The sequence below is a fragment of the Hippopotamus amphibius genome, chromosome 8 (assembly GCF_030028045.1).
Source record: "Hippopotamus amphibius kiboko isolate mHipAmp2 chromosome 8, mHipAmp2.hap2, whole genome shotgun sequence".
Taxonomy (NCBI): domain Eukaryota; kingdom Metazoa; phylum Chordata; class Mammalia; order Artiodactyla; family Hippopotamidae; genus Hippopotamus; species Hippopotamus amphibius.
The window spans coordinates 97,775,481-97,793,928 of record NC_080193.1 but is presented as its reverse complement, the minus strand read 5'-3'; the positions used below and the strand labels follow the sequence as shown (position 1 = coordinate 97,793,928).

General features: G+C 44.9%; 2 protein-coding genes across 4 annotated transcripts in view; one reads left to right on the top strand and one right to left on the bottom strand.

The window, feature by feature from the left end:
- The window catches only part of CCNYL1 (cyclin Y like 1), a 35,517-nt gene extending 32,610 nt beyond the window's left edge, over positions 1-2,907 (top strand). For all 3 annotated transcript variants that reach the window (XM_057745332.1, XM_057745331.1, XM_057745330.1), the window contains one exon: positions 846-2,907. In XM_057745332.1, the coding sequence (XP_057601315.1) occupies positions 846-962 (117 nt within the window). In that variant the 3' untranslated portion in view covers positions 963-2,907. The remainder of the gene's footprint in view (positions 1-845) is intronic.
- Positions 2,908-11,657: 8,750 nt separating this feature from the next.
- FZD5 (frizzled class receptor 5) lies at positions 11,658-15,534 on the bottom strand. Its single transcript, XM_057745329.1, has 2 exons — positions 14,864-15,534; positions 11,658-14,577 (listed from the first exon to the last, which is right to left on the bottom strand). The coding sequence occupies exon 2, from the start codon at positions 14,321-14,323 to the stop codon at positions 12,566-12,568; it is 1,758 nt and encodes a 585-aa protein (XP_057601312.1). The 5' UTR covers positions 14,324-14,577; positions 14,864-15,534; the 3' UTR covers positions 11,658-12,565.
- Between the last annotated feature and the right edge of the window lie 2,914 nt (positions 15,535-18,448).

The following is an 18,448-nucleotide window of genomic DNA, read 5'->3' as shown; positions in this document are numbered from 1 at the left end:
TTCTTACAGTTATATCCCTAATCATAGGTATATACATAATCTACTTACCACTATTAACTGTCTTTTACTCAGCTTGCAGTTTGTGTGTGTGTGTGTGTATCACAGTTCAGTCCCATGAGTTTATTAGACAAAGCATCAGTGGCTAACCTGAGAGACCTATACTTGGAAGGTATAATGTGGGTTCAGATACTGGATGTAGAAAGTACTTAAGTTTTTAATAGAAATGGTAATATACATGGGACAAAGTAATTTATGGCTTATGATTTTTGGTGGGCATGCAGCAAAATTCACAACTGAAATGAACACATTTAAAATTGACACTCTCTGTGGTACCTTGGTGGTACTTTAGAGTAAGATCCTTTTCTATCGTAATTTACATGCAAGTGAAATAGCACCTTTCAGTGCTTCGATCATGAGACCTCTCCTGCCTTCAGCACACACCTACCTCATTAAAATTTTCTCAGAGTATGTAATTACTGATGAAGATTGAATAGAAGTTGAATAACTTAGTAAATACTGATTTAGCCCAAGTGTATGTTCATTATGTTTAAGGATCAAGTGTGTAGGTAACAGATGATACTGCTATTAGGAGCCTATCTTTGGGAACCCAATTTTTAAATAACTCTTAAGTTCCCCTTTACCCCAGCAATCTAATCATAGCCCTTAAAGGATATAACCTTAGGGAATTGGCAGTTAGTGTAGATATCAGCTCTCCAAAGAAGCAGTAACTATGAACTATCTAAAAGAATGTAGATGTGTGTGGCTTATCAATGATGCCTTTTTTTTTTAAAGGTTGGAACCTTTTTTTCCCCTAATTGTACCTGTGTTCTGTGTGACTTTCCTAGGCCATTTCCAGATTGTGTGAAGACAAATACAAAGACTTGTGCAGAGCTGCTATAAGAAGGTCTTTCAGTGCTGATAATTTCATTGGTATTCAGCGCTCCAACGCCATCCTCTCTTAAGGAAGAAGTGAGGGGTTGTAACATCATAAACCCCTCGCAACAAGGACTGGAGAAATATCACCTCTCCTGTTCAGAAACCAGCAAAGTTAATATTTTCACCTAAAAGAAAGACATTGAATTCAAGACACTCATGGACAGTGAGGATTATGCTCATAGGAAAGAACGGGACCTTGTCAATGCAACACACTCTTCTGTCCTTTTTAATGTAAACAGAGTTACAAAAACTACTCCAAAGCTAAAAGCTCCCAACCCACACACAGTTATTTGCTTACTATGTAGGCCAATAGCTGTGAACTATGTGAGGTTTTTTAATTACCAGTTTAAATTTTTAGACTTTAAAGACACTAACTATTATAGCGTTTACGTTTTTCCTTCTTTTCTTGCCCCACTCCCCCATATTGCTGCATATTCCTTTAGAATCAATGCAGTATTACCATTAAAACATGGGACTCCTAACAACTCATAAAGCCACTTAGGAACAGACTGTTGTAGCATTGTTCGGTTTGAAGGATTCTTCCTCCCTACTACATCATTGAAGCTGCTAGTCAGTATTGGCAATCGATTTAAACCAAAAAGCTGCTGAATAACACTTGTCATTCAAATTCTTTGCAAGCACTACTTATTAGCATTATTAGCGTGTTTGGGATCATAAACAGAGAAAGTATGTTATTATCTCCTTCTGTTGGGTCCGTGCTGTATTTCTTTTTGACTATAATGGTGCTTCTCATTTTCTGATGATTGTTCCTCTCTGTTAAATACTTGTATTGAGGGATATTTTCATAATTCCAGCCAACATGGTGGTCCAGTAATTAGCACGCAGGTAATAAAATAGAAGGTGTCCCAAAAGTCTTAGTGCAATTTTAAGCTTTAATATGTGTGCTTGACACTGCAGGACACTGTTGCAGAAGTATAAATGCTACAGACTGGCAAACATCATTTGAAAGTTTTAAAGTTTTAAACGTTAAGCTTTTAATTTTAATTTTTTGTTTCAGCCCCTCTTGAAGATAGCAAACAATGGGCCGAAACAAAAAATTAAAACGAAGAGCTTAGTATTTAAAATTTACAAAACTTAAATGAGTTTAGAAGAAATTCAATTAAACTTTCAAATGTTGTTTTGTAAGTCTGTAGCATTTATACATCTACAGGTATCAAAGCTTAAAATTGCACTAAGACTTCAAGGGATACTTTATATCTTCACAGACCTGCCCCTCCTCTTTTTAAAATAATCCTTTGCAAGGCTGGGCTGTTAACCTGCTTGATCACCTAAGTTTTTTTTTTCTTCTAGATTTGATAAAGTAATTATGAACAACAGTGTTAATACACATGTAATAAATTGAAAGGAATTGGACCCTAATAGTGGTGATAGGAAAGTAAGTGCTGTGCAACAGCTTTTCTATCCTGTGTGTTAATAATCTGGCTGTAGGTGTCTCACGTCAAGTTCTGCTATTTTTAAGAGGAAACATATAAACCTTAGGAACCCTTACCTCAGGCTTTAAAAGGCGGGGAGGTCCAGTAATCAGTCTTTTAGGAGATTGGTAATGATGTCACCTAAACTTGAAATATTAAAAAAAAAAAAAAAAAGGAAAGAAAGATTAGTGTTCTCAACTATGTGAAATCTTTTTCTGCCTATCTTCTCAAATACAGTGCTAGGAATTTTGCCTGTAAACAAAGCATTTCTGGGCCAGAAATACTTTCTCTCTTTATAGCAAGGCTTCACATTATATTGAGTGCTGCAGGTTCCATCATTTTTAAAGGACAGAGACCTAAATGATAAATAATGGTATATAAAATATTACAATCTACCACCTCAAAAAATATTGTTTATGGAGTTTGGAGTTTGGAGACTCAAGTATTGATTGCAGTTTTATTTTGAAAAGATTGCTACAACTTATGTGGTTTTTTTCCCTCATGTTTATATTAAAAGAAAAGCTAATAAACTCTATTTTAATTAAAATATATTGGCTACTGTGTAACACTTCTCACTATTCACATAACCTTACAACTCTGCCTAACTCAGATGTTTTCAGTCAGCTCTGATAGTTGGCTTTAAAGCATTTTCAAACTAACCATTCATAAGTTGTTTTGACCCTTGCCTTTAGTTAAGATGTCGTCATTTATTTCTCTGGCTTATGCTGTTTTCAACCTGAAGATAATTTAGAACACTTAAAATCACTGGCTACAGTGCTCAGTGGCAGAGTGCATTAGATGTGCCAAGAGGGAAAAGCAGGTAGAAGTAAAAGTAGGTAGAATACAGAGAGAAAGGAATTACAGGAATACTGTAGAATCAGAATGTGAGTTATTTGAGGATTTCAAGCAATTGAACAGAAAAGAAAATGGAAGAACAGGAAGTAGTAGAATTGTGGTTGCTGTAAAGAGGGTGACTTTTAAATAAGCCACATGATATTACTTTAAAATGCTATTTCCACTTACCTTTCAGTTAGAAATATACCAAATCTCTATAAGGTTCTTTAAGGCTCTAGCCACTGCGCCTAAGCAATATTCCATTAGTCCTGATAGTTTTGCTGTGTTTTCATTCACCATAATTCACTACCTAAGGTCAGATCTTTAACTTTGTTCTTGTTAAGTTTTTTTTTCTTTAAGCTCTTTATTGGAATATAATTGCTTTACACTCTTGTACCAGCTTTTGAGGTACACCAAAGTGAATAAGCTGTATTTATACATATATGCCCTCCCTCCTGCAACTCCCTCCGCTCTCCCTGTCCTGGCCCTCTAAGGCATCACCCATCATCGAGTTGATCTCCCTTTGTTATACAGCAACTTCCCACTAGCTATCTGTTTTACAGTTGGTAGTGTATATATGTCTATGCTGCTCTCTCACTTCGTCCCAGCTTCCCCTTCACCCCCCCGCCCCCCCAACCCCGTGTTCTCCAGTCCGTTCTCTGCATCTGCATCCTTATTCTTGCCCTGTCGATCAGTTGTTGATTAGGAGAAATGGTCTGATTTAGTACAGAAGGGAAAAAAAAAAATCTATCACAAATCACTGATAGTTCGCATCATGTAATATGCCAGTTACTAAGCAGAAATGCTGACATATCTTGAGTGGTTGAAGGTTAAAAAAAAGATGGGTAGGAACATTGGACACAGCTGTAGCTTCAAGAATAAGTTGCTAGAATAAGGAGAATCACTAAAAAATTGCTCTTTCAGCTTTAATTCTGAGGCAATACAGCCATTTTGATAAATGGGAAATTGAGTCAACTTAAGGTAAAAATTTAAACATCACTGAAAGTAGGTTCCCTGACAAATATGGTAGAGCATGGAAACTAGTTACTAGTTGGGTGGCAACTACGGCAGTTTTTTCACAATTTTATACCTAGGAAGGGTTTGTTCCCTAAAGTAGTAAGACTATAATAAAAGAATATCTGACTACCTCAACTTAAATTGTGTTTTGTTTTTGTTTTTCTGTTGGAATACTGACATCAGTGCAACTTTAGCTCTGGTATACTGTGAACTGAACTTTACAAGGAAAAGACAAAGATTTGAAATGTATGTTTGAACCAAATGAAATTGCCATTTTTGTACGTTGAATTCACATGGTTCACCCTAAGACAACTGCTTAGGGCCCAGTGTTTATGGCTAAGGAATTTTTTCCATCCTGTATCAGATTCCATCATGACACAGTTCTTTCACATTTACTCCTCGTGTACCCTGTATGCTCATTATTGAAATCCCACAGCTCTAATTCCTAGTTTTAGAACAGTTCAAGTTTCATTTCTCAGTTTAGTTTTCCCATTCTATTAAATATACCATTCCTTGATTTTGGAAAAAAAATGCTGACGCCGGTATTTACTGGAAAACAATTCACTCTGTATTCAGGTTATGCGGTGTTTTGGGAAATGTTTACCTACAGCATGTAGGTTAGCTAAAATCTTTCATCACCCAAGCCTTCTCTCTAACCACATGTAAAATGACTACACTGTTCCCTCACCCAGAAGCCACATTCCTGAGTACAGAGCTACTGGGTAAAGCACTCGACAGCTGGCAGAGGCTCTCCCAGGTAAGTGCTGGTTTCTATGCAGAATCTGTAGATTATACTCAGCAACTATCAAGTTAAAGATTAGATCACCTAAAATCTTAACTGTTTGCCACTTACCAACCTGGCCAGCCTGACTCTGTGCCAGCAAGAATACAAAAGATCTAGGAGGGCTTCAGTGAAGCCTGGTCCCTTGTACGCAGGTGCCGTCTGTTTGGTTTCTGAGGCAATTTCCACTAGTCTATTTTAAATGGGTTTGACAGATTACATGTACTTAATGTGAAACAGATTTTAAGAATACCAGTTTATGGTTTAGGATCTCTAGGGTGCAGAAAGAACTAGGAAAAGTGAAACTATAGAAATTAAGAGGAATCCAGAGTTAAACGGAAAGTGGTTCATGTTCTTTAAAAAAAGGAACAAGTTAGGTGATTGTTGTAATTGCTGTGAAGGGAGCTAAGTTGAATATGATTAGACAAATTCTGTGACAGCCTCAGAACCTAAGGTCCTCAAGAATGTGTTGATTATCTACTTCAAGACCTCAAATTATTCTGCTAGCTTTTTCTTAAAACATCTATTCCTTCATCTTGCCATTCTCAATTCTACTAATCTTTACTTCTAGCTCCGCAGATGGTGGCCCTGTATCTCCTCACTGTGGGAACTGACTCGTCCAAAGGCAGAACTTATGTGTTTTGTCCACCTCCCACTGCCCTCTCTCAACAAGCTCACATCAGCTTCACCTTTTGCCTGTCTGCTAGTGTCCAATGTGGCAATGCTTGGTGTCGGTTACTACTATGACCCGTTTCCAAAACATCACCAGGTTCCAGGAAATATAATAATAACAATCCCCTTTAATCAATGACTTGGGCCCTCCTGTGTTCCCCCAAAGTATCAATAGTTGTTCCCAATTTGCTGCACTCCCCTGACCTGCCCACAACCCTAGGTGTGTCTCAGGCTAGACAGCAACCCCACCTTCCAAGCATTAGGAATAGACACCTTTTTTTTTTCTTTTTTCTTTTGGCTGTGCCATGCAGCATTGTGGGATCTTAGTTCCCTGAGCAGGGATTGAACCCGTGTCCCCTGCAGTGGAAGTGTGGAAACCAGTGGACCACCAGAAAAGTCCAATGCTTCACTTCTTAAGGTAACCCCTCTCATCTAATGGAGGAGATTCCATCCCAACTCTTAAAGTCAAACTTCTATATCCACCACCCCCCCACCCCCAATTTATTTCCTTCTGCTTCAAAACTGCATTCATCTTCCCAACATGAGGATGGGGCAATTTGACCTTCCTCAGTCCTTTACATGTCCTAGTGCATCGCAAGATGTGGCCCCCAGACCACCTGCCTCTCATGGGCTGAAAGTGCCTGTAAGAAAGGAAGCTTCTCTAAATGCAATGTGGAATCCTGGAACAGATAAAGAACATTAGCGGAAAATCTGGTGAAATCCAAATGAAGTCTGGAGTTAACAGTACGGTATTAATGTTGACTTCTTAGTTTAACAAATGTGCTATAACATGTTAATATTAGGATAAAATGGATCTATCTTTGCAACTTTTCTGTAAACCTAAAATAATTCTAAAAATTTACTGAAACAAGCAAACAAAACAAAAAGACCCACTTCTTGGAATTAATTTCTGGAGCTGAAGGCTGGGAATCTACCTTTCTAATAGGAACCCCAAATGATTCTTATGCAGATACAAATTTGAAAACTAGTCTTTCAGTTCTCTTTCCATTCTATTCCTGAATGGCTGCTTCCTCCTTGTTTTACCTACCTTAGCCTGATTTAATCTTTTAGGTCCTCTCAACCCTAAAATATAAGTACTATCATTATCCCCCTTTCACAGATGAGAAAGTCTTAAGATGAAGTACGCAAATGAAGTACTAAGAAGTTAAGTAATTTGTCGAGGATCACAGAGCCCATAAATGATGGAGCTGGGATTTGAATCCCTAGTCAGTATAGCTCTCAATTCTATGCACAGAACCATTCTACCGCCTCTCATTCTGTTGGGCATGACAAATGAAAGAGCTCTGTAACTAAATCACTAAAAGAAGCATTATCTATTTCTCCAACCTCCTAAGTCCAACAGTGCCCCCCCTTTTCCACTGGGGGAAAATGAGCAATGAGAAAGCATTGGGAAGATGTGCCAACTACAGAGACCTGTACAGATAAGGCCCAGTGGATCTTCCACCAGGATCCAGCTCAACTGCTGTATTTCCCATTCTCCCAAATGCCCTAATATGTACCAATCTAATAATGCTCATAGTACTCACTTTGACACTAAATTAATTCATTAATTAATTATTTCTGGTTTACTAAGCATCTGTCCAGGTTGTCAGGGAAGTGCCAACTCTAAATCAACTTACTGTTGATTAGGCCCTCTGTATTCTCAAGTTCTGCATCAGCGGATTCAACCAACCATGGATTGAAAATATTTAGGGAAAAAATTTTTAGAAAGTTCCAAAAAGCAAAACTTGAATTTGCTATGCATCACCAACCATTTGCATTATATTTACAACTACTTACTTAGGATTTGTATTAGGTATTATAAGTGATCTAGACATGATTTAAAGTATACGGGAGGATGCGGGGGAAGATGGGAGGATTGTGCGTAGGTTATATGCACATAGTGCACTTATATACCATTTTATATAAGGGACTTGAGCATCCATGGATTTTGGTATTGGGTGGGGGGTGGGGAGAGGGAGATTCCTGGAACCAATTCCCCACAAATATAGAGGGAGAGCTATATATCCTCTTATCTGGGTTCCCTGATTTGTATTTAGACCTTAAATACCACGTTATGGATCTAACTGCTGAATGATAAAGTCTGGGGAGTTCCTGACTGCCAACCAGACACACAGAACAACACCAATTCTATCCCAATTGCTTCAGTATAGAGTATCGACGGAGCGTTGATAAAATAGAACACCATCTCAGGCAATGTCTGTTCTTATGTGTATTTCCCTTCATTTCTTCAAGTGAATCAATCACAGGATCAGCAGAGGAAACTATGAAGTATATTCAAGTAAAACATGTTTTCATTAGCTCTGCTTCTGGCGATTGGAACTTGCTTGACTTTATTATCAATAAAAACATTGCTGCTTATATTTTAAGTAAATCTGAGGAATCTGATCATGAAGTTAGAATCCACGTATCTCCTTCAGATACTCTTGAGAAAGCAGTGCGTCTCTCCATAAAAGCATGAGGAGAAAAATACTTGTACAGCATCTTTTTATTTGCTTTACCATTGCTTTAATGCACTTTAAAATTTATCTACATTAATTGGGAACAAAGAAACAAAAATAGACATTTCTTTGTTTTTCATAAATAACTACTCTCCATATTTGATAAAAATCTCAAACCATTATTTTAGCTTCCCACAAATATAATACATACAAATTTTTTTCTGAAATAATGTCACCAAATTAAGGATCTTGAAACTAATATAACCATACAACCATTGTTCTATTGACTTCCAGGAACAAAACAAAAACAAAAAACGTCTTCTCAAGATGCTCTGGGTTTCCTTTTGTTACTGTTAGGGATTCAGAATTATAAGCATCTGCCAGTAATAATTTATAGGTTTAAGTTGATTGTCTACAAATAAAATATCGCTGGCTCTGCTCTGTGAGTTCTGGATTTGACATGACACCGACAGTACCACGTGGGACAGGCACTATACGTACACAGAAATCAGAAAAGGAATTGAATGCCCTGGACTCAAACTACTGACTCGGTATGTGCCTCATTTGGCTCAGTAATAAATTCACCTGCACCAAACCCGTATCAAAAGTCACTAAATCTCTCATATATATAATATATATTATTTATATACACACCCACAACACATACATACTATACATACAGTTTGTAACAACATGAAGTAATATTGTCTTCAAATGATGTACCACAGACATTATCCTGGCTGAAATAAATCCTATAATTGTCATCAAGCTGCTAGAAGCTTTTGAGGGTTCTGAGTCAGGTTACTTAGTTACTTTCATCCTGCCTACCCTTCACCCTGCTTTAATGTCTTGGTAGCTTTTTCTTTCAGAAACACCCTCCTCAACCCAGGCGTATTTCTTTCCAGGATCCCTTGATTGGACTTTGGAGGCAAGAAAGGGCACACGGGGGGAGCGGGCAATTCTCAGCCACTGTCCCTCACACCTGCCTAGATCTGTGACGGTCTCTGTCCTGTTGGCCACCTTCAGTGTTAGAAAGCAGTTAGTCAAAGCTTTGTCCCTCCTACCCCCCTTGGTCTTTCTGTAGAGCACAAAAGTGAAAGAAGCCTCTTTAGCAGGGGTAGCAGTTCATTAAAATATACCACGACATTTCCTAGCTCTGGGGTTCCCATTCTGTGCTTGAGACGGCAGGTCACGGATGCTGTTATCACGGTTCGGTGTGGAATCCACGAGGTTTTCTCCTGGCAGCCAGTGTCAGGATTCGCGCAGCCCTAGCCCAGGAGGAAACGGCCTAATGAATACCAACTTGGAAACAGTGCTGTCGGCACATTATTTCAGCTTGTACATGCGCACAATGACACACAACACACACACAGGCCCATCAACTGGAAATGACCACCAGAAAATATGACAAACGTTTGCAAGGATAAACCAATAAGGCACCAAGAAAACTTATTTTCAGCCAATTTAGACACCTTCAAAATGTGAGGTTAATAATGTAAATTAAAAAGACTTCCTACGTCTTGTCAACGGATTCACTGAGAGGTCACATGTTAGTTCCTTCTAAATCTTTCCCCCCTAATCTATGACGGGAGACACTGCTTAAAATTGAACCGTGAAAGGGACAGCCCGAAAGCTGTATATGTGAGACGAAACTGGGCCTTAAATCCTCAAGAAAATCACAGAGCTGGCTGTGAAGAAGTTGCTAAACCACAACTTTTCATTTTATAATTATTTTCATGAGTATGGATTGTTTGCCTAATAAAAATAAAAATCAGGAGAAAATAGCATATGGGATGGAAATAGAGGGTGACCGTAAAATAGATGGGTTTCTCTGCCCTGGGTAGGGGGAGGGGTGGTTGATGTAAGACTTCAGGGAAGCAGGTGGGCTTAATCTTTGAGGGAAGGGAGAGGGAGAGCAGGAGTGAGAACAGAGACTGAAAACAGAGGCAGCTCTGAGAGTTGGTCTGGACCTAGACCTCTAAATGCATTACTTGTATTGCCTCTCCTTGGCTTAGTATCCTTTGTCTTAACTGTCTATTTTTTTTTTTAAGTAAATTGGTTATTCTCTTTTGGTTTGGTATGTTGCCAAAATGAAAAATAATTATTTTAAAAGGAAGAATTAAATCACTTCGACCACATCATCCCACAACTTTTAGATACATTCTGCATCATTTTAACACTCAACAACAACAACAACAAAAAGAAGGAACAGGAACAACCCAAATTAGGCACAATGACCAAAGCAGAATAATCTATGTACTTTCTGGGAAGACATGTTAAATGAGGGAAGAGGTCAAGGTGATCAGAAAAGCTCCTCATTTGAAAAACAAGAGAGGATCTATTTCAAGGTTCTAAGAAGTTTCTGAATAAGTAGAGGAATTAGATGCGCAAAAAATTCTGTAGCTCTGTGTACTAGGTTTTGTCGAATATACTGAAATTTAATTTTGACTCAGAGGATGAGTGTGTAAGAGCAGTGCATTTTTATAAATGTGAACAGCTTTTGAAAGTCCATGAAAACTATAACACCAGGCTTCCTTCCACCAGCAAAGTGCTTAAATCCACTATGGAACCTATATACTTGTTTACTTAATATCCATAAAGTAAAAACTGGCCTGGGCTTAAATCTTACTTTTCCAACATTGGTATAAATGAAGCACAAATCCCTACACTTGCTGTTTTTCTAGGGAGGCATTCCCAAATTTTAATTGCTTTTGCCGTTTTAGCTTTTTAAATTTAGTCCCCACTTGGTCCTGGTCATTGGTATTTTGCTGGCCAGTAATGGCCTCACACTCTTCTTGAATGAATGATTAAACAGATTAGGAAAGCAAACAGAATTTTAAATAGTAAAGTGTGTGTGTGTGTGTAGTGTGTGTATGTGTGTATTCATCAATACACAGGCTTTCATATATGAATGAGGGAATGATTCAACAGATTAGAAAAGCAAACAGAATTCTCTAACAGTAAAGTGTGTGAGTGTGTGCTCATCAATACCGAGGCTTTCTCAGAAGAGGAGGAAAAGAAAAATATACTGAGGTGGGGTGATGGGAACAGCTCTCCTTTTGCTACACTGATCCATGTTTTAAAAGCTTATGCAATTGTGTCATGGGTCTCATTTGTTTTCAGAGGCTGCAGAGAGCAGTGTCTTGCTGCTTTTGGAATATCTGGCTGTAACCTAGTCCAAAGTCCAGGGACACTTATTTTCCCTCATTGCTGCCAATGTTTGTTCACAGGTAGCCAGCCTCTCTCCCCCCGTTCAAGCACCTCATTCAAGGGTGGGTGTGGTTTCTAATCACAGCTCTCCAGGAGAGGAGGAATAAGAAAAGCAAAAAGAGTGTTTAACATGATAAAGGAGGTGAGATGGGGGTGGAGCAGATAAGAGAAGTGTTGGAAATTTACTTAATTACAGGAGGTATATCCATTTTAGTCCTTGAATGTAAAAAGGAGCCCCCTTCAGCACTATCACTAAGTACTTCCAGAAGAAGGAAGTGGGTTTATTTTTACCAAAATTATAACACCAGTTTAAAAAAGTGGGATCATTTAAGCCTGTTAAGAACCACCCACTCCTCCGGCATAAAGCTGCCATCTTAAAATCTAGACTTCAAGTTCAACCAATCACCATCCCTTAGGTTCTCACTATTCCAAATATTTATTCTGAACACTACAATGCTACCTCTAACTTACTCAAGCAAAGCTGGCACTATTAAGAATGAGAATGATTACAAGTACTACAGAAAAGGAACTGAAACTTGCTAAACAAAGCCAGGAGGGACAAAGAATCTCTAAACACTCCCTAACCTTGTCACTTTCAGGAGGCCTGAACCACAGTATGCTCCCCCTCCTTGGTATGACGTGGGGTGCCCCTAACTTAGGAACCATAAACAAGGACAAGCAGCTCACCTTAACGCATCTTGAACACTTTAAGCAGTGGAAGGAGAAACAAGCTTGGAAAAGCACAGCGGACCACTTCCCAGTCACAGCAACCCAAACTTTCACTGTTCACATTATTTTTAAAGACACAAGTATAGGAAATATATTTTCCCAATTTAGAGCACACAGTTCAAAGAAACCTGAACCAAGTGGAACTTCATTATAATGTCAACCTTAGGATTGTAAAGCCCCCAAAGCAAAGATAAATTTTGTTGCCAAAATGCAACAATGTTAAAAATTAAGAAAACTACATATAAATTAAAAACAGGGTTCCCCTTGAAAAGGCAGTAAGATAGAACAGAACGGGAGCTGAACCCCTTTGAGAAGTCCTGGGACAAGCACTCCCCTTGAAACGGCCCCCTTCCCCTCTCTCCAGGTGGCCCCAGGAGGGGGCATCAGCACCAAGAAGGTAAACGGGAGTGACCTTGGCAAAGCTACCAAACAAAACCACCCCCCTCCCTCCACTCCCGGCCCCCGTCTGGTCCCTCGGCCTCGGCCGCCTCCTACACGTGCGACAGGGACACCTGCTTGTGGTAGGCGGCGGCGGGGCCCGGCGGCCCGGTCCTGCCGGTGAGCGCTGCGCTCGCCTCGGTGTAGTCCCCGGCGGCCGTGGCGCCGCCGCTCTTGTGGCCCCGCCGCGGGCGGCAGCAGCAGCGACTAGTGAAGCGCCGCCACGACTCCACAGTCTTGCCGGACCAGATCCAGACGCCCGACGTGATGCCCACCACGAGGCACATGAAGTACTTGAGCATGAGCACCCAGTACTCGGGCTTGGCGCGCGGCTGGCCGGAGTCCGGGCCGGGGCACGCGCAGGTGAGCGCGGCCTCCCAGCTCTCGCGATAGTGCTGCTCATACAGGTAGCAGGCCACCACGATGCTGGCTGGCACCGTGTAGAGCAGTGTGAAGATGCCGATGCGGATCATGAGCTTCTCCAGCTTGTCCGTCTTGGTGCCGCCCTGCTTGATGACGCTGCGGATGCGGAAGAGCGACACGAAGCCCGCCAAGAGGAAGAGCGTGCCCACCAGCAGGTAGAGCACCAGCGGGCCCAGCACGAAGCCACGCAGCGAGTTCAGGTTCTGGTTCCCCACGTAGCAGATGCCGGCCACAGGGTCCCCGTCCACGGAGCTCAGTGCCAACGCCGTGATGGACTTGACACTGGGGATGAGCCACGCGGCCAGGTGGAAGTACTGCGCGTAGCCCGCGATGGCCTCGTTGCCCCACTTCATGCCAGCCGCCAAGAACCAGGTGAGCGACAGGATGACCCACCAGATGGAGCTGGCCATGCCAAAGAAGTAGACCAGCAGGAAGACGACAGTGCACAGCGCAGGGCCCGTTGTCTCGTAGTGGATGTGGCTGTGCTCGCGGCTGCAGGCGACGCTGGCATGGCCCACGACCAGGCGCACCAGGAAGCCCAGTGACACGCACAGATAGCAGGCTGACAGGAAGATGATGGGACGCTCAGGGTAGCGGAAGCGTTCCATGTCTATTAAGAAGGTGGCCACGGTGGTGGACGTGGAGATGAAGCACAGCACAGACCACAGGCCGATCCAGAAGGTGGCGAACGTGCGCTCGTCGGGGCTGAAGGACGGCTGGTAGCAGGGCACCGCGCAGTTGGGTACCTGGCCCGTCCGCACCTTGTTGTAAAGCGGGTGCGACTCCTTCAGAATGGGCACGAAGGGCTCGCGGCACTTGCACACCGACGGGCCCCCGGCGGCGCAGTCGCTCCCCGAGGCCGGCGACCCCGGCAGGCCTGAGAGGGTGGGCTTGGCCGGGAAGGGCCTGGGGGGCGCCGTGGTGGCCTCGCTGCGGTTGTAATCCATGCACAGGACCTCGGCGTCGCGGCCCAGCACGGGCAGGCGGTCGCAGCTCATGCGCTCCGGCCAGGCAAAGCCGTACTGGCGCATGAGCGGCGAGCAGCCGGCCTTGGCGCGCTCGCACACCGAGCGGCAGGGCGGCAGTGGCTTGTGGTAGTCGGGCAGGCAGATGGGCGTGTACATGGAGCACAGGAAGAAACGCAGGTCCGGCGAGCAGTGGATCTCCACCAGCGGCCAGAACTGGTGCACCTCCAGGCCCGCCTCGTCCTGCGTGTCGTGGTTGAACTGGTTGGGCATGTGCGTCAGGTTGTAGCCGATGCCACGGCACATGGGCACTGTGATCTCCTGGCACACCGGGGCCTTGGAGGCGGCCGCCGCCCGGCCGGCCAGCTGCGCTAGGAGCAGCAGCAGCAGCGAAGGCGGCGCGGACGGGTCAGGCCGAGCCATAGCCCCCTCCCTCCCCTCGTCTCCCGCAGCCCGCGTGGGGCCAGCTCAGGCGGGGGAGACCGGGATCGGGGTTTCCCTCTCCGCGGACCTGTGCGGCGCTGGGGCTGGCAACCTGTTGGTTTCTTTTTCTTTTAAAGATATCCGGCCAAAGATAAACTGTTTCGGGAGGGCGCTGCCTCCGCAGGGAGCGCTCAGCTCTTCGCTGGATAGGGCTGGGGAGGCACGTTTAGGGCTCCGATTCCAGGGGAAGTACTCTTGAAAAAAGAAGGTGGGGGAGAAGAAAAATTGCGACCACTCCCAATTAGAGGGGCGTCCACGGCACAATCCCCGCAAGCGGTCTCCAAAACTCTGAAGTTAACCTCTCTCCCTTCCCTCCCACCACCTCCTGGAACCAAACGACAGGCTCCCCGCCCCTCACCCCGCCTCCCTTTTCGCTAGGCCTGCCAGGCTGCACCCCGAGGTCAGAGCGCTCAGTCCCCCCGGAGAAGGGCAGAGGGGCCGGGAGAAGAACGTGGAGCAGGGGAAGGAGCGGGCTCTCACCTCCGAGGATCCCGAGAGAAGCAGTAGTCCGTAGCCAGCCTGGGTCCTCCGTCTCTGGGACACTTCGCTCAGAAACGAGACTCAGAGACGGGCTGGCATCGGAAAAGTTTGACAACACACTGGGTACCCGAAGAGGCAGCGCATGGCAGCATGTGGGGGCGGCTCAGAGAGGGGGTCGCCCCCTGAACGAGGTCGCCGCAGACCGGTCACTCGCCCTCTCCTCCTCCGGGGCCCCCCGCATGATCAGGGCGGGGGCAGGCCGTGCTTCCACCAGGGTCCGGGAGCCGGACGAAGGGTGAGCGCGCCTGGCAGCACCTGGGCGAGAGGAAGGCGGTGCGCGGCGACCGGGGAATCCCGCCGCCTCACAGCACCGCTAGCGGCCAGCGCCGGACCCGCCGGGACTGCACGGGGCGCGCCCGCCGCCGCGTCCCGCCCGCCGCTCGCCTCCTCCCCTGCAGGGGGCTCCGCGCTCCAGCGAACTCCTGGGGGCGGCGGCGGCGGCTCTCCCGGGACTCGCCGGGCTCGGCTCCTCCCCCGCGCTCTAGCACCCTTTCGCCCACCTCCGGCGGGTACTGAACTGCGCGCGGCGGCAGCGGCGGCGGGGTCCGCGGCGGAGTCACGGCCTCGGGCGGACTGGCCTCTCCCGCCCAGCCTGGGTCACCTGCTTCTAATGCCCGCCGGGAGGCTCCGCCCCGGCCCCGCCCCTTCGCGCTGGGGCTCGGTTGGTGGGCCGCCCCGCCACGCTCTCCGCGCGTCCCCGCCTACTGCCCCGCGGGCTCGGCCTCTCCCCAGGCGCCCTCCCGCCCCTCCGGGAGCGGGCGGCCGAGGAGCGCGGGCCAATCGCGGGCCGGGAAGCTGTGGGGGGCGGGGCGAATGCTAATCGCGCCTTCTTGAGACCCGGAGCGGGAAACCCTAGCTGGAAGTCCCTCCCGAGTTCTCTGTAGGCTCCCGCTGGTGCGGGGCTCCGTTTCCTGTAATGTTCTAGCGTAGGAACCCTTGCTGCAGGGCACCTACCATGTCTCCTCTCTGCAGCTAAGCATCCTTAGAGTTCAGCGCTTGTTTAGAGGAACTGCTCAAGGAATCGCTCTTAACCGTGGCACCTGTCTCCTCTCTGCGCTGCCCTCATACCAGGTGAGCTCAAACTGAGCGAAGTACAAATGCTTACTGAGCCCCTGTGTGTCAGCGCGTTCATCGTTCCCATCTTAATACAGGAAGTCTCAGATCCTTGCAACAGTTCTATGAGGCAGGCACTCCTTATAGGTGACGAAACAGAGTTTAGAAACATGACCAAGGCAACTGAGCTAATCATAGTTCCCCCAAGAAAGCCACAATGTAGGTAATCTTGTTCAGCGCGGTATTCCGAGCGCCTGGCACAGAGTAGGCACTCAAATGACAAACCCGGGATTCGAACCGAGATAGTTGGGCCGCGACACGCACAATTTTTACCACCCCCTCCCCTCTCCCCACCACATGCCCCCGGTTATCTCCCAGGCTTTAACCTTTACTTTTACATTTCGTAACAAAATCTTACTGTTGCGACAAGAGAGTGATTTTCTTTCTGTCTTTGGAAGACTCCAGACATGTCAGTCCTTTATCAGTTTATCGGGTTAAAAATCCAGGCAGTTCCGAAGTCGCCCGCAGAGAAAAACAACACTGGCTCCAAGCTCTGTAATGGGCAGGGGCCGCCCCCCCCCCCCCCCCGGGGCTACCCGCGCGCCGCCGGGGATCCGGGGCGCACGGAGCAGCGGGAGCCCACGAGAGGACCTGCTGGGCTCCTCGACCACTGGGACGCACTGTGGCGCTCTCCAGATGGGTTATTATGCTGCAAGCTTTAAATGTCCTAAAAAAATGCCTCTTTTCTACATGTTCTAATTAGGTTGGAAGACTGAGGTGTTTTAGCATTCTTGAAATTCATTCACACGCTTACAAAGAAGGTTTGAATTGTTTCCTGCTCCCCTACCCCTTCCTTCTACTGGGAAGAAGGCGGAAAAAAGGCAGGAGGGCCTGAGTTCTTGCAGGACTCAGGACTGGACTAAAGCGCTGAGATGCACCGCGGTTATTGTGGTTCTCCTGTCCTGGATCCCACTTACACAGACTGAGAGACAAAATTGCAGAACAGCCCTCTCCTTCCTACTTATCAACAAGACTTTGTGAAAAATAATGAGGAATATGTGTATTAACCCCAGGCTCAGAGTTCAAAGAAATAAATATCAATTGCTTCACAAGCATCAAAACTATTAAGAAATACGTTTAAAATGTACATTACCTCTTTCATTCCCTGGGATTCTACAGGTGCTCATATTTTGTTGTTTTTTGGAACTACTTGGCACCCAGTGTGGGCAAACATCCCAGGGCTGAAAGTAGTGGGAGTTGAAAAGCTATGGAATAGCAGTCAAAAAGAAAGGGAAACCCTCAGTGGAAAGTATGCACAGATTGCGAACATGCCAAGGGAGGCTGCCTCATTCTGTGGCCTTTGTGCAACGTGTGTATTATTGGGGACGGACAAGTGTTGGCTAATAATAAAAATTATTTGAAGTTGGAGAATGTTAATCACTCATGCTGGAATTTAGCCAGAATACATGTGTTATTTCGCTTGGTTCTGACTCAAAGGCTGTTATCTCCTAGTCTGTAAACCTCTCACTGCTTAATCCACAGGGAGATGTTATTTTTGCTTGAAGGTCTCTAATTATAGTAGTAATAATACTAGGAAAATTTGGCCAAAAGAAACTTATTTGGCATTGTATAGCTTTTCTTATCATTTGAATTTGTGCTCTTTTACATATATTACTTCAGTTTAAAGACAATATAAAATATGCTGTTTAGCATGTATTAGGCAGGGTGCTACGTACTTCATTTCAGGTAGCTCATTTAATCCTCACAACAATCAGATGGAACTGGCACTGTAATGACTTGCTTGAAGTTACATATTTAGTCCATGGAAAGGACAGAAATCACGATTTTCTCCTGAGTCGTAGTTATTGTTTAACAAACTGGAAAACACTGAATTATTTTATTTATTTATTTATTTATGGGCTGCATTGGGTCTTTGTTGCTGCGCGGGCTTTCTCTAGTTGTGTAGAGTGGAGGCTGCTCTTCTTTGCAATGCACGGGTTTCTCATTGCTGTGGTTTCCTTTGTTGCAGAGCACAGGCTCTAGGTGCGTGGGCTTCAGTAGTTGTGACACGTGGGCTCAATAGTTGTGGCTCTCAGGCTCCAGAGTGCACGGGCTTAGAATCCACCTGCCACAGGCTTAGTGGCATGTGGGATCTTACCAGAGCAGGGATCGAACCCATGTTCCCTGCATTGGCAGGCGGATTCTTAGCGACTGTGCTACCAGGGAAGTCCCCTGAATTATTTTTAAAGGTGCAATTTTTAAGCAGCTAGAACATTGCCAGGTATTCTTATCTATTAATTTACTCATCTACCCTTCCATTTATCCACGCATCCATCCATCTATCCCAAAACACCAAATTTCTGAGTTGAAGACGCTACTGCTATGTTAAACATGTTGCTACAAAGTGAAATTCATGAGATTCAACTTAAATTATTATCCAAGGTGTACTTAATAATTGACGAAAATACAGAG

What these genes read in the sequence shown, in the direction of transcription:
- FZD5 (XM_057745329.1), bottom strand. Translation starts at nt 14,323, where the DNA reads ATGGCTCGGCCTGACCCGTCCGCGCCGCCTTCGCTGCTGCTGCTGCTC.